The sequence below is a fragment of the Schistocerca serialis genome, chromosome 7 (assembly GCF_023864345.2).
Source record: "Schistocerca serialis cubense isolate TAMUIC-IGC-003099 chromosome 7, iqSchSeri2.2, whole genome shotgun sequence".
In the NCBI taxonomy this organism is placed as follows: Eukaryota; Metazoa; Arthropoda; class Insecta; order Orthoptera; family Acrididae; genus Schistocerca; species Schistocerca serialis.
The window spans coordinates 425,974,818-425,990,624 of record NC_064644.1 but is presented as its reverse complement, the minus strand read 5'-3'; the positions used below and the strand labels follow the sequence as shown (position 1 = coordinate 425,990,624).

Sequence of the window (15,807 nt, the reverse complement as noted above, 5' to 3'; positions counted from 1 at the left end):
AGAAATGCCCTTCTTGCCAACGCTAATCTGTTTTTTATGTTGTCCTTGCTCGGTACGTTATTGGTTACTTTGCTGTGTAGGTAGTAGAAAACCTTAACTTCATCTACTTCGTGAATGCCAGTTTTGATGTTAAGCGCCTCGCTGTTCTCATTTCTGCTACTTCTCATTACTTTCGTCTTTTTTGGGTTTACTCTCAGTCCATATTCTGTGCTCATTAGACTGTTCATTCTATTTAACAAATGCAGTAATTTTTCTTCACTCTCACTCAGTATAGCAATGTCATGAGCGAACCTTGTCACTGATATCTTTTCACCTTGAATTCTAATCCCTCTATTCAACCTTTCTTTAATTTCCACCATTGCCTCTTTCAATGTACATACTGAACAGAAGGGCCGAAAGTCTGCTCACCTGTCTTACATCCTTTTCAATCCAAGCACTTCGTTCTTCGTCTTCTACTCTTATTCCTCCCTCTTGGTTCGTGGACACACAGTCTATCGTCCATTTTTCCGTACAGCTTATCCTATATTTTCCTCAGAATTTCGAACATGTTGCAGCATTTTACGTCGTTAAACCCTTTTTCCAGGTCGACAGATCTTATGAACTTGTCTTGCTTTTTCTTCATTATTGCTTCCGTTACCAATCGCAACGTGAAAACTGCCTCTGCGGTGACTTTCCTTTCCTAAGGCCAACCTGATCTTCATGCAACGCATTCCCAACTTCTTTTCCGTTATTATGTATATTATTCTTGTCAGCAACTAGGATGCATCGATTGTTAAGCTGATTGAGCGAGTGTTCTCGGTCTTATCATCCACTGTTGTCTTTGAAATTGTGTGTTTTGTGTGTTTTTCCGAAAGTCTGATGGTACGTCACCAGTCTTCACACCAACCTGAGTACTCGCTTTAATGCCACTCCCCCCTCCCCCCATTAATTTAGAAATTACAACGCAATATTATCTTATCCCTTTCGCCTTGTCTGATATAAAGTCTTTCAACGTTATATCAAATTATAATTCCAATACTGAAAGCCCCATCTCTTCCCTTTCATCAGGTAAGTCCTCCCCTTCATAGAGGCCTTCAATGTACTCTTTCCACTCTCTATATCTAATAGTGCAATTTTCATTGCACTCTTAATGTTATCGCCCTTGCTTTTAACTTTAACGAAGGTTGTTTCGATTTTTCTGTATGCTGAGTCAGTATTTTTGACAATCATTTCTTTTGCGGTTTCTAAACATGTTTTCATGTAGCCATTTCGCCTGAACATCCCTGCTCTTCCTATTTCATTCCTAAGTGACTTGTATATCTGTATTCTTGAGCTTCCCGGAATATTTTTGTGCTTCCTTATTTGGCCTGTCAAATGAAGTATTTAGTCTGTTCAGTGGTTTTCTCGCAATTACCTTCCTTGTACGTGTGTTTTTCTTTCCAGCTTCTGTGACTGTTCAGATTCTATATGTCCATCCCAATTAAACTGAACTTCTTACTCAGCTGCTCATTACTGCAGTGTCTATTGTCTCAGAGAACTTCAAATGTGTCTCTTCATTCCTTAGTACTTCCATATCCCACTTCTTTTCCCACTGAGTATTCCTGACTAGTCTCTTAATCTTCAGCCTGCTTTTCATCATTATCAAATTGTGATCTGAGTATATGTCCGCTCCTGGGTACGCGTTAGAATCCAATATTTGATTTCGGAATCTCTGTCTGACTATAATGTAATGAAACTTAAATATTCCTGTGTCTCCCGGCGTCTTCCAAGTACATCTCCTCATCTTGCGGTTCGCTCTTACTATTTATTGCAGAACTCAGTCAGTCTTTCTCTTCTCTTATTCCTACTACTAAACCCATATTCTCCGGTAGCCCTTTATTCCAGTCCTTCTATTATAACCGCATTTCAATCCTTCACGACTGTGGGATTTTCATCTCCCTTTACATACTGAAATGGACTTTCAATATCTTCATGTCTGTTCTATATATGTTCCTCTTCTGTTTGCGATGTCGACATGTATACCTGAACTGTTTTGTCCGGTGTTGGTTTGCTGTTAATTCTGATAGGAACAACACCGTCAATGAACTGTTCACACTAACTCATTCTCTGTCCCACCTTCCTAATCATAACGAATCCTACTCCCTTTATACCATTCTCTGCTGCTGTTAATATTAGTCTGAACTCATCTGACTAGAAATCTTTGTCTACCTTCCATTTCATTGCATGTTATTAAGTGGAAATATAAGAAATATGTTAGGACGTTCATCGCGTTGTTTAGAAGACTAGCAATTCTACGAAAAGCGAAAGTATTGTTTGAGCAGCTCAGTAATATGTTACTTTCACATCACGTTTTCATCAGTATGTACACCTAAAATTTTTTAACGCAAAACGATTTTTATGTAGCTTCACCTGTATTAGTTTCCACTGTTAGACTGTTAACTATGATACACTGTGTGTGTGTCGGGGGGGGGGGGGGGGGCGGCGCAGAGTTTGTGTGTGTGTGTGTGTGTGTGCGTACGTTTGCAGTAATAGTTTGATTTGCATTTTAATAACCATTCGACTTCAGCTTTTGAGGGCACAACTGTCCTTTTCGACTCACTTTCGGCTGATCTGACGTGTGGGTCCAGTGAGCTCAGGCAGCCCGGAGCTATTCGTGTCCACGGAAACGATGTGGAGCAGGTTTAGAAACGGGGGGCCTATTATTAGGCAGGGCAGATAAGGATAAATAGCAGGGGCCGGCCCAAAGTGAGGCGTGTAACGCAACAGCAGGGCCCAAGTGTGCCGCGCTGGCGCAACACCCGACAGCTACCTGCTGTCTGCTGCCTGCCGTCACACCTGACGCTGAGCTCTCTGTTCACAGGGACCTCGAGGACAACCGCATCACCGACATCCATCCGGAGGCCTTTCTGCCGTTCACGCAGCTCGAGGACCTGTGAGTACCGTTCATTGTCAGCTACTTCCTCCTGCCCATGAGAAATGGTTTGTGGTCCTTTAAGCTCTCTGCTCAACTGATAGTAAGCTACAAACTGATGCACAAACTATTTTTATGATTACAGTCGTTCTCGGCATTGGCCACACATTGGCCATGTTCAGTGTCTACGATAGTCTACGTGATGGTCTTCAAATAATTAAAAATTTTAACAGTACCGCTTCCAAGTGACCTAAAGAACAATCGAAATATATGTTGTTCACATGACATATTCGGACTTACAAGTTGTCGAAATAGTGTCTGACAGAAAGACTTACACGTGGCAGCCTAAAAACCTCGACGAATTCTCCTGGCTAGTGAAGCCGTATGATCATTTCATGGTACATTGGTGAGCCGGCCCGGCTTCGCACGTATAGCTTTGTCTATATACGACCAGACGACTTCTATGACGTAGCGTATTTTGTTTGGCGGGCGCGTATAATGTTCAAACGTTAAGTAAGACAATATCATCAATTTCATATAACTTACGAGATGCAAGCAGCACACACCATGACAGTTATCTCAAGGTACGAATGTTACTATCCCATATATAATTAACGTTTGGAATGATGTGCCATAGCAATGATCTGGGGAAATTGCGATGTAAATAATATATTTGCAATCAAAGTAAATATTGGATGCGTATCATGTGTAAATGTGCGTGCATGTGTGTGTGTGTGTGTGTGTGTGTGTGTGTGTGTGTGTGTGTGTGTGTGTGTGTGGGGCAGACGCAAAGAATCGTGTCTACTTCTATGTTTGAAGGTAGAAAGCTGAAAGTTGAGTCATCTACTGCGCTGAAGAAAGAACGAACTGTATATAAACAATCTAAATTTGCTGAAGTACTTTTTCGGTAAACGTTTTACTTCAAGCATAAAAAAAAACATCATACATTTTGGATTCACATATGTTTTTGCTATGGAGTTCTGCTCAAATGATTGCAGGAAAACTATTGGTTACAAGTATTTCATTATACAAATATTCTTAGTCTCATATCATATCCTGATGATTGCTCATATTTAGCGCGAACTTCAAAGTTGAGTGACTCATTCACTGTCCATTGTTCAAAGAATTTGCAGTGAATTAAGAGTGCGAACTGCGTCTGACAATGCGAAGAAGCAGAAATTTGCACTCTGACACTGTCATCTATTTCGAAATGCTTCCCTCAACCATCTATACAAGTATTTCGAAATATCATCTATTCGTTCGTAAGAAACTTCCGAATTCCATACAAGAAATCGTGCCCATGCCATTCCAATCTTTAAAAGGCCTAAATCTCTTTCTCGCCAGCAGAGATTCGTTTATCAGACTTCTGTATAATATGAAAATGTCCAAACAAACAATATCTTTTGACTCAACACGCGTCTATGTCTCAAGCAAACCAGAAAGCTGAGTCATTTACTGCGGTGCTGCAAAACTTCCTTTATACAAACGAAATAAAGGTGCATCCCATGCTGCGTTTTACTTTACGCGTAAATATTTGAAAACCAAAGCGTATTTCTTTGCTGCGCCGTTGTTCTGAAACAACTGCAAGCAATTAGATGTCACTTAGGCGATTTTTTATGTCCCTAGCCAATTATCCAACTGGATAAAAGGGGGTCTACAGTGCAACGTGGAATACGACCGACGTTTCATTGTTGGCGACTCCACTCTTCATTGAGAGGTGAATGCGAGGTTAAAAGGCAGAGTGAAGTAAAGTTACCTAAGAAGAACTCGATCCGACAAACTTTCGGTGTTAAGCCAAACGCTCTGCTACTAATCCATCTCGCCAGACAAGAGTTTGGTCACCCTTTCTGCTATCTAAAAGCGCTGCAGCTCTGCCGAGTCAAGCAGCTGTTCATTAGGTGGCAGTGGCATCGTTTTCACAACTTAATTGTAGTCCATCATAGTGCAGACAGTTTGTACGAAATATTTATAAATTACATATATAAACTTCCCTCCTGAATCAGCGTACCTATTAGTAAAACCCGGATCAGAACCGCTACAGCTATTTCTGAGATTAGCCTGCACACAGAGACGGAGGCAAGGAAGCAACTTGATTTTGTATCTATAGTAAAGAGGACTGGAGAGGAGAGGAGAGGGATATGTATGATACGTGCACTAGGAGAACAAACCGATCATCACGACGGATGTTGCCGTACGAAAGCGCATTGAAAAGCAAGAAATGATACAGGTTGCTAAGTATTAATAAGGAATACATGTCCGAAAGTGAGCTGTTTGCATGTAAAATAAGTTTCATGATCGGATCGCTTTCAAATCTCCTAAGCTCACGTTTCCCTGTGTACAAGAAGGGTAAAAGAACGGACCCTCAAAGTTAGAAAACACTATCCCTAACTTCGGTTTGTTGCAGAATTCTTGAACATAATTTCCGTTTGAATATAATAAACTTTATTGAGACTGAGAAGCTTGTGTGTACGAATCATCATGGTTTTAGAAAGCATTGCTCGTGCGAAACACAGCTTGCCTTTTTCTCATATGATACACTGTGAACTAAAGATGAAGAGCACAGCAGATTCCATATTTGTAGATATCCGGAAAGCATTTGACACGATGGCTCATTGCAGGCTATTAACAAAGGTACGAGAGTATGGAATAAGTTCACAAATGTGTGTCTGGTTCAAATGGCTCTGAGCACTATGGGACTTAACACCTGAGGTCATCAGTCCCCTAGAACTTAGAACGACTTAAACCGAACTAACCTAAGGACATCACACACATCCATGCCCGAGGCAGGATTCGAACCTGCGACCGTAGCGGTCGCGCGGTTCCATACTGTAGCGCCTAGAACCGCTCGGCCACCTCAGCCGGCAAATATGTGTCTGACTCGAAGACTTCTTAAGTAACAGAACCCAGTATATTGTTCTCTAGGCGAGCCATCATCAGAGACAAGGGCATCGTCAGGAGTGCCCCAGGAAAGTGTGATAGGACTGCTGCTGCTCACTACATACGAGGGTTGGAACTTTAATAGTGGCAACTATTTATTTACAGCTCGTACAAAATAGATACGTGTTTCAAAGTTTTACTGACCTACAAAGTAGTCACCAGCATTGTGTATAACACTTTGTCAGCGATGTGGAAGTCGTAGGATACTCTTAGCAGTGCCAGTTGTATTCACAGTTACGGCGGCGCGGTGCATTTCCCGACGAATTTGTAGCAGTTCTGAAGCGAGTGCTGTGAAGTATTTCCTTCAGTTTAGAAATCGAGTTGAACTTACGAGGGCTTAAGTCAGGAGAGTGCAGTAGGTGATAAGCACTTAGCAGCCCCATCAGTCAAACAAATCAGTAACAGCTTGCACTGTACGTGCTTGAGCATTGTCCTGCAAAATGACGGTGAGGTTCTGGAGAACGTGACATTGCTTCTGTCTCTATGCTGTTTATTTTTGGAAAACAACCTACGACAAGCTTAGAGTCAGAAGTGATGACACTTTCTGCAGGACCTGGCCATGATTCTGCAGGACAATGCTCAAGCACGAACAGTGCAAGCTGTTGCTGATTTGTTTGACTGATGGGGCTGCTAAGTGCTATACGACCTACTGCACTCCCTTGACTTGAGCCCTTTCTAAACTGAAGGAAACACTTCACGGCATTCGCTTCAGAACTGCTACAAATTTGTTGGGAAGTACACCGCGCCGCTCGAACTGTCAACACAGCTGGCACTGTTAAGAGTATCCTACGACTTCCACATCGCTGGCAACGTGTTATACACAATGCTGGTGACTACTTTGAAGGTCAGTAAAACTTTGAAATATGTATCTATTTTGTACGAAATGCAAACAAATAGTTGCCACTATTAAAGTTCCAACACTCTTACATAAACCGTTTGGCGGACGTTGTGGACAGCAGTCTGCAGTTGTTTGTTGACGATGCTGAGTTGTTCGGTAAGGTGTCGAAGTTGAATGACTGCACGATACAAGATGGCGTAGAGAAAATTCCTACTGTGTGTGACGAGTGGCAGCGAGCTCTAAATGTTGGAAAATATAAGTTAATACGAATGAGTAGGCGAAACAAACCTGTAATGTTCGGATACAGGATTAATTATGTACCGCTTGACACAGTCAGGTCGTTTGAATATTGGGCGTAACGTTGCGAAGTGATATGAAACACACCGATCATGTGAGTACTGTGGTAGAGAAGACGAACGGTCGACTTCGGTTTACTGGGAGAATTTTAGAAAAATGTGGTTCACCAGTAAAGGAGACCGCATATAGGAATTGATGCGACCTATTCTTGAATACTGGTCGAGTGTTTGGGATCCGTACCAGGTCGGATTGAAGGAGGACACCTAAGCAATTCAGAAGCGGACTGCTAGATTTGTTACCAGTATGTTAGAGCAACACGTAAGTGCTACGAAGATGCTTCGGGAACTGAAATGGAAATCCTTAGTGGGAAGACGAGGCTCTTTTCAAGGAACACGATTGAGAAAATTTAGAGAACCGGCATTTGAAACTGAGTGCCGAATGATTGTACTGCCGCAAACATACATTGCGCATAAGGACCACGAAGACGAGAAATTAGAGCTCATACAGAGGCATAGAGACAATCGTTCTTCCCTCGCTCTATTTGGCTGTGGAACAGGAAGGGCAGTGACTGGTAGATGTACAGAGTACTCTATGCTACGCAGCGTACGGTGCATCGATGAGTATCTATGTAGACGCAGACTGTTATCTCTGGCCCGTGCTCTGTAGAAGCCCGTGGCATGGAAAATGTTTCAAGGACTCGTCGTCCTGTTCTGTTCTACGTGGCGCTTGTAGCCCTCTTCGAAGTCGCGAGTGCGTTGCGCCCGTAGAGCAACAAAATCAACCATCCAAGTTGGGAACGTAATATATGTTACGTTGTAAATACACCAGGAACTGAACACGCTGCTTCTTCTAAGTTTGTGTATGAAAGTGATCCTGTCCACAAATTCATTTTATAACTTGTCATTTTTGGACATGTGTTGCTTATCTAAACTTTATCTGTATATAACAACAGAGAAAATTCGCCTGACGTTAAGTTTCATCTATACAGCGTGTCGTTTCTAAGAGTCGTCAGGCACATTTTCTGTGATGTTTCGGCAGGTATTTGCAATTTAATTTTTGTTTATGTAGCTGGAAATGGCCCAAACAAATACACGTTCCATGCGACGACGAGTGTCAATGGAAATCTTCGATTTGTTTTCAGTTTACAAATAAAAAAAAATTAAACGGTGTTTTACGTGTCCGTTCGCTAGAGCGGTCCCAAATGAGACTAGATCGATATTCATTTTATCGATATGCATTAATAAGAACAGTAAAACACAAAGAATAACGAGTACTCCGGCAGCGATTGAATATCCCGCCCTGTCCCACGCTGTCTGCCTGATCGTTCTTCGTGTTTTGCTGTTCCTCTTAACACATACAGAAAAAAACGAATATCAATTCTGATCCGTGACCACTCTATCGAATGGACACTTAGAATTTTGTTCGTAACGGGAAACAAACCGTTCCTTTCACTCTAGGCGTTACATGAAAGACATGATAAGCAGTATTTCTTTGGGGTGACGCCAGAAACAGTTTGCAAAAACTAGGTTGCTAATGTCGATAGAAACACCAGAGAATATGCGCCTGACGACTGTTAGGAGATGGGGGAGAAAGCAACAAATATGTTGCGTTAGGGAACCAAGTGTCGTAAATTCTTATTGACTGAGTACGGAGTATCCACGAGGTCAATTTGTGGTTCAGAATAAAGAGAAGAGAAGAGAGAGAGAGAGAGAGAGAGAGAGAGAGAGAGAGAGAGAGAGAGAGAGAATTTTGAAAATTAGATAAAGATGCAAGCCTGGTGGAAGAGGAGAGAATTTAATAAAATCTTTAAAAATTAATTTCGTTCTAATTTTTCTATATACATGTTTTCCAGAAGTATTTTTCAGATTGTGCTTTGATGTGTAGAAGACTTGCGTATCTAGCGCAAGAACTCTGCTTTAATAATTCACTGGTTTTTGGTTTGCGATTTAGTATGGCAACATATTTCGTGTTGACACGCCGGACTACGCGCTTCAGTCCGGATCCACGCGGCTGCTGCGGTCACAGGTTCGAATCCTGTTCTTAGGTTACTTAGGTTTAAATAGTTCTAAGATGTTAAGTCCCATAGTGAACCATTCTTTTGTAAGGGACAGTCAAATGAAAACGAGATAGATGGGGGAAAAAAGTAAGTTTATTATTTCAAAATTAATCACCGTAACTGTTAGTACAATTATCGCATTGTGAGACAAGGCGGTCAATGTCTTCATGGAAAAATGGTTGGAGCTGCTTGCTGAACCATGATTGTACCCAGTCTTTCGCTTCTTCATCCGAAGCATCCAGAAGCATTCTACAGAGTACTCGGAACAACAGGCAAATTCGTTTTCTGGAACACGACACCACAATTAACGCAGAGCAGTACGATGACACATTACAAAAACTGAAACGCACCATCACGTCCAAACGCCAAGGAATGTTGACAGACGCCGCCATTCTGTTGCGCACATGTCAGAGTTGTTTCGACTACGCTGAAGACGCTGGAAGCTCTTACGCATCTGCCATACAGTCCGATCTTTCCCAGTGTGATTTCCATACTTTTGAAGGCCTAAACGAAAATATTCGTGGCCATCGAGCTGGTTCGGACGAAGAAGTGTACGCGTTGGTACAATCATGCTTCCGTAGGCAATCGCAAAAAATTTCCTGCGGAGGCTTTAGGCGTCTTGTCTCAGTGTGGCATAGGTTTACTGACATTCAAGGCGATTACTTTTGAAATAATGAACACTTCACTTACATTTTTCAAATCTGTCTCGTGTTCATTTGACTGCCACTTATATGTGTTGTGGACGACTTCAGGGTAACATGCGTAATTTCGTCTGTGGTCATAGGCTCATTTTTTGCTCTATTACATCATATACAGCGTCACATGCACTCTGTACACACTGGTACCGATACTTTGTAAACACTTCAGTGTGGTGATGCTATTGTTGTTTTTGTTGGTGATGGTTGTGATGGCTGTGGCAATGACGATGATGATGATGATGATGATGATGATGATGATGATGATGACGTCGACGACGACGACGGCAAAGACGTATTTGTGCTTCGTTCTTCACCCCATTTACCTAATTTGTTTCACCACATGTGTCTTCCTTCGAGTCTTGTTTCCCCTTCCAAAATCCACACCCTGTCTCTCTATAATGTCGGCCGTTCTGACGGAGCGGTTCAAGGCGCTTCAGTCCCGAACCGCGCTGCTGCTACGGTCGTAGGTTCGAATCCTGCCTCGGGCATGGATGTGCGTGATGTCCTTAGGTTTAAGTAGTTCTAAATCTAGGGGACTGATGACCTCAGATGTTAAGTCCCATAATGCCTAGAGCCATTTGGACCATTTTCTCTCTCTCAAAAAAAAAAAAAAAAAAAAAAAAAAAAAAAAGCACCTACACACACAAAACCTGTCTTCCGTGTTTATTGATTCAGTAGAGTAGGCACGTCCAGTATCGTGAAGACGAGTGTACCTACGCAAGTCAGCATAGGCTCTTGGATAAGACGACTAACCCGAACCATGGGAATGATAAAAGTTCTAGAATTCAGACAAGGTCCAGTATACAGTTTTAATTTACCAATGGGGTGGTGGGGACTTTATTTGGTGCACGCTCCACAGCAGAGTGAAGATATATATATATATATATATATATATATATATATATATACTACGATCGTAATTGTTCTTTCGGACATGTCCGAAAGACAGTGCCCGAACTCTTACGGGAATCGGCAACGCGCCGCGAGTAATGAGTATAATGGGTGGGGGCAATACGAATGTAGTGCGGGACAACGTGTTGAGAATGTGGGTTTCGCGGGAGGCGTGCCAGAGATAAATCCCTGCAGTCACGCTATCCTCTGTGTCCTCGGTGGCTCAGATGGATAGAGTGTCTGCCCTGTTAGCACGAGATCCCGGGTTCGAGTCCTGGTCGGGACACACATTTTCGTCTGTCCCCGTTGACGTATGTGAACACCTGTAAGCAGCTAAGGGTGTTCATTTCATTGTAATTTCGTACAGTGGTGCAGATGGCCGTGAATGGAGATCAGCAACGCTGTAGAAATGTTTATGGGGAGCAAACCCAATGCAATTGGCTAGGGTAGCTGTACACACACGCCTGTATTATTGACAGCTGTTGGCGCTTCCGTGACAGGACGTCCACCTCGGCCAACCGGCTGCATTCTGTAGCGACGTGCCGCGCTTCCACATAGGGTCACGTACGGTGTTCCGTGCAAGCAATGCGACCGTGCCGGCTGCGACAAAACAAAATACGATATCCAGCGGATGGCTGCAATATCCGCGGCAGAGCTCCGTTCAGCTGCAGCTGCGAAATACGATCACGTTCTTCATTACAGCCAAGCCGCTACTGGCGGAATACCAACGATGCAAGTGTTCCGAAATTAGCCGCTACGGCAAAAATCACCTGCAGACTCTGCATCGCTGCGTTGAACTGGTCCGGGCTGGTCTGGCAATGTACTTACCTTACCTATGTCGTTATAGCTTAGCGTTATTATTCGTAAAACGTACTTGTGGAATAGGAACTGGAACTGAGCCGTTACTCAAACCAATTACAAGCTAGACCTGACTGTAATTTAATGTATTTGTAGATACAGCATAGCACATAGCTAAGATATTGATGTAAGGTTAAGGAAAACAGTCGTGGACACGAAGCCAATGAAAAAAGAAATAGTATATGGAGAAACATGCAAAAGATGAAAATGAAGAAACAAGACCACTGAAGACATAATACAGTTTAGATTTTCGTGACATTTATCAATGACGCAATGGCCCATAGTGTATCTGCTTTTGTTACAAGAGAAGAGAAAGAAACCCCTAGTTTTCCATTCATAACGCAGATGTACCTGCAATCGGCATAAATGTGACAAACATTCTACGACGTGGGAGGTTTCCAAACTTTTGGACCAACCCCCCCCCGCCCCCCCCTCCATCTACCCATCTACCACAACCTCCTCCCGTGAGGTTCTCCTGATTTATTTAACTGGCTCTTGACTCTAGCCGTTTGGTCAGGAAATGTATTTAAAGAAGTAATTTTATAATTTACAAGGAACACGAGTACTTTAAATTAAACTAATACCAGTTAAACATCATGATAAACACCTTCGAACAAAATAGGTGAAGTCAAGTAATTATTACATTTCACTGATTACAATTTCAGAACAGTTAGAGGCGTTGTAGACACTCCTCCGCATAAATCATTTCGAAATTTCTTGTTCATACGATCTGGCATGGAGGTAGTGCCGGAAGACAGCTATTCATGCAGCGGCATAAAGGGTATACAACTCCATAGTATCCCTCTTGTTCACCGTGATTGTCTGCTTCGTAACTTCTCAGGACGGATTCTGAACGGCGGGGCAAGACGTTTTTCTTTTAAATCTTTATTTATTCCTCGTATATATATATATATATATGTGTGTGTGTGTGTGTGTGTGTGTCTTTCCACGTTACAAAATTTTTAAATCTTATTTCTTTTATTTTTTCAACTCAGATTGCATTAGAATACTCAGTAAGTGTGTCAGATTGAGGAAAGTGCATTCTTAAACTTTCGTGTAACACAGGCTGCGGTTGTAAAATAGTGCCAAACTTTAATGTTTCCAACCCTATTTTCTCAAAATAGTTGTATTAGAATTTTCGTCGCGGCAAGACATAAATAAATGAACGTTTCAAAATGAAACCGAGTAATGTTCTTTGAAAAAATAATAATAAATTTTCTTCTTTAAATATTACCTTTTCACCTTTTCAATGAAATAGTCAGCAACTGGAAGTAAGGTTCAGGGAAAAGTGACAATAATTTTGAGACACAAACAGAGTAAAACTGGCAGAGAAGTATGTACACTGTTTCATAGTGAATACACACTAAAATTTTAGTGGTATGGTCACCCTTGAATTCAAAGCACAGTTACCAGAGAAGAATAGTTTTTAAGAACAAAGGAATTACGGAAATTGGCTGCGAATGGGCATTGGTTTAAATCAATGGGTAAACTTGAAAATTTGAGCTGGACCGAGATTCGAACTCTAGTCACCTTCTTACTAAGCCATAAACACTGACCATTGCACCATCCAAGCACAATAGTCGTCACACTTGGTCGGATTACCGTAGCACGCCTCCCCTCGGACCCATATTCTCAGCTTAGGGAGACACTGTTAATTTAGTGCCCATTTCCCCATTATCTTCATTAGTCGCGGCATTTCGCCGATTCGCCTAAGAGTACGAGCCTGGGGTGCATCTTCACTGAAGAGATCATTGGTCGTTATATATATATATCACTAGAATGTTAATGTGTATTCACTATGAAACAGTGTACATACTTCTCTGCCAGTTTTATTTTGTTTGTGTCTCAAAATTATTGTCACTTTTCCCTGAATCTTACATCCAGTTGTTGAGAAGATGGAATTATTGCAGAACTATGGAAACCAAATGATGAAAGATTAACAGGAAAAATTCACAAAATCATATTAAACATTTGGGAAACAGAACAGATCCCATCTGAATGGAAATGCGCACTCATCCATCCACTCCACAAAAAGGGGGACAAAACTGAACCAAATAATTACGGGGGTATCTCACTCGTACCGGTCACATATAAAATCCTATCAAAAGTCCTCATGAATAGATTACAAGAACAAGCTGACCCACAAATAGGAGAATACCAGGCTGGTTTTCGCAAGGGACGATCATGCGTAGAGCAGATCTGGAATTTGAAAATGATTCTCCAGATGAGAAACACCCGAAACACTTTTGTAGATTTTAAAAAGGCCTACGACTCAATAGACAAAGTAGCGCTGTGCAAGACGCTGGAAGAATTCAGCATTGACAGAAAGACAAGAGCAATCATTCGGGAAACATTAACTGACACAGTCTCCAAGGTTAAATTTATGGGTGATATCTCGGAACCATTTGAAATCCAAACTGGAGTGCGACAGGGTGATGGACTTTCACCATTACTCTTTAATATCATTCTTAAAAAAATTATCAGGACATGGGAAAAAGAAGTCAAAGGAATCCAAATTGGCATTAGAAAAGATAATAGATTCAATGTGAAGTGTTTAGCTTTTGCGGATGACCTTGCAATCTTCACAAATAATAGAAAAGAAGCCACTAACGCCATAGAGAAGTTACACGAAATTGCACAAAGAACTGACCTGCAAATCTCATATGAGAAAACCCAGCACATAGAAGAAGTGCCACAAGACAAATTGCCTATTGTGACAACCCATGGGAAAATCGTACAAGTCCCACATTCTAAGTACCTGGGAGAAATCATCCAGCCATCAGGGATCAACTTAAACGCCAATGAGGAAAGAATAAAAAAAAAAAAAAAAAACTACAGAAAGCATATAAACTCAAGTGGGACTATTATAACAAAAAGTCCATATCCATTAACGCAAAATTGAGGCACTACAACACCGTCGTACTTCCGGAGGCATTGTGTGCATCTGAAACAACACAAATAGATGGGCAAACTAAAATCAAAGAAATAGAGAAACAAGAAAGGAAAATTCTCAGGAAAATTTTTGGCCCGATACAAGAGCAAGGAATCTGGAAGAAGAGACCAGCATCAGAATTATATAAATACACAGACAAGATTACGGATACAATAAGGAAAAGAAGAATGCAATTCTACGGAAATATCCACAGGATGAATGAAAACAGAATTTCAAAGCGAATTCTTAAAGTCATCAACTCAGGCAGGGGAAAAACAAAATTGATAAAAGAAGTTGAAGAGGACCTCAGACAAGCACACATAACAGTAAACGATTCAGAAAATAGAACTGAATTCAGGAACATCATCAAAAGACATAAATTTGACACCACAACACAGAAGAGACCTGGATGCAAATGGACAGCGGAGCGAAAGAAACAACACAGTGAACACATGAAGAAAATTTGTGCTCAGAAGAAACATAAACAATCATCATAAAGGAAATCAAGTATATATATATATATATATATTATTTTCGATTATTCCCATTTAAGAGAGCGTATATATATACTACTGAACATTAAAATTGCTACACCACGAAGATGACGTGCTACAAACGCGACATTTAGCCGACAGGAAGAAGATGCATTGATATGCAAATGATTAGCTTTTCAGAGCATTCACACAAGTTTGGCGACGGTGGCGACACCTACAACGTGCTGACATGAGGAAAGTTTCCAGCCGCTTTCTCATACGCAGCCGGCCGATGGTTACCAAGCGGCTCTAGGCGCTTCAGTCTGAAACCGCGCGACCGCTACGGTCTCAGGTTCGAATCCTGCCTCGGGAATGGATGTATGTGATGTCCTTAGGTTAGTTAGGTTTAAGTAGTTCTAAGTTCTAGGGGACTGATGACCTGAGATGTTAAGTCCCATAGTGCTCAGAGCCATTTCTCATACACAAACAGCAGTTGACCGGCGTTGCCTGGTGAAACGTTGTTGTGATGCCTCGTGTAAGGAGGAGAAATGCGTACCATCACGTTTCCGACTTTGATAAAGGTCGGATTGTAGCCTGTCACGATTGCGGTTTATCGTATCGCGACATTGCTGCTCGCGTTGGTCGAGAACCAATGACTGTTAGTAGAATATGAAATCGGTGGGTTCAGGAGGCTAATACAGAACGCCGTGCTGGATCCCATCGGCCACGTATCACTAGCAGTCGAGGTGACAGGCGTATTATCCACATGGCTGTAACGAATCGTGCAGCCACGTCTCGATCCCTGAGTCAACAGATGGTGACGTTTACAAGACAACAACCATCTGCACGAACAGTTCTACGACGTTTGCAGCAGCATGTACTACCAGCTCGGAGACCATGGCTGCGGTTACCCTTGACGCTGCATCACAGACACGAG

At 41.9% G+C, this 15,807-nt stretch overlaps 1 protein-coding gene across 1 annotated transcript in view; it reads left to right on the top strand.

Moving 5' to 3' along the window:
- Window positions 1–15,807, top strand: part of LOC126413133 (lutropin-choriogonadotropic hormone receptor-like) — a gene marked incomplete at its 3' end in the record, with an annotated part of 673,520 nt that overhangs the window by 566,630 nt on the left and 91,083 nt on the right. Inside the window, exon 12 of the mRNA XM_050083025.1 lies at window positions 2,840–2,911. Coding sequence (XP_049938982.1) covers window positions 2,840–2,911 — 72 coding nt within the window. The remainder of the gene's footprint in view (window positions 1–2,839; window positions 2,912–15,807) is intronic.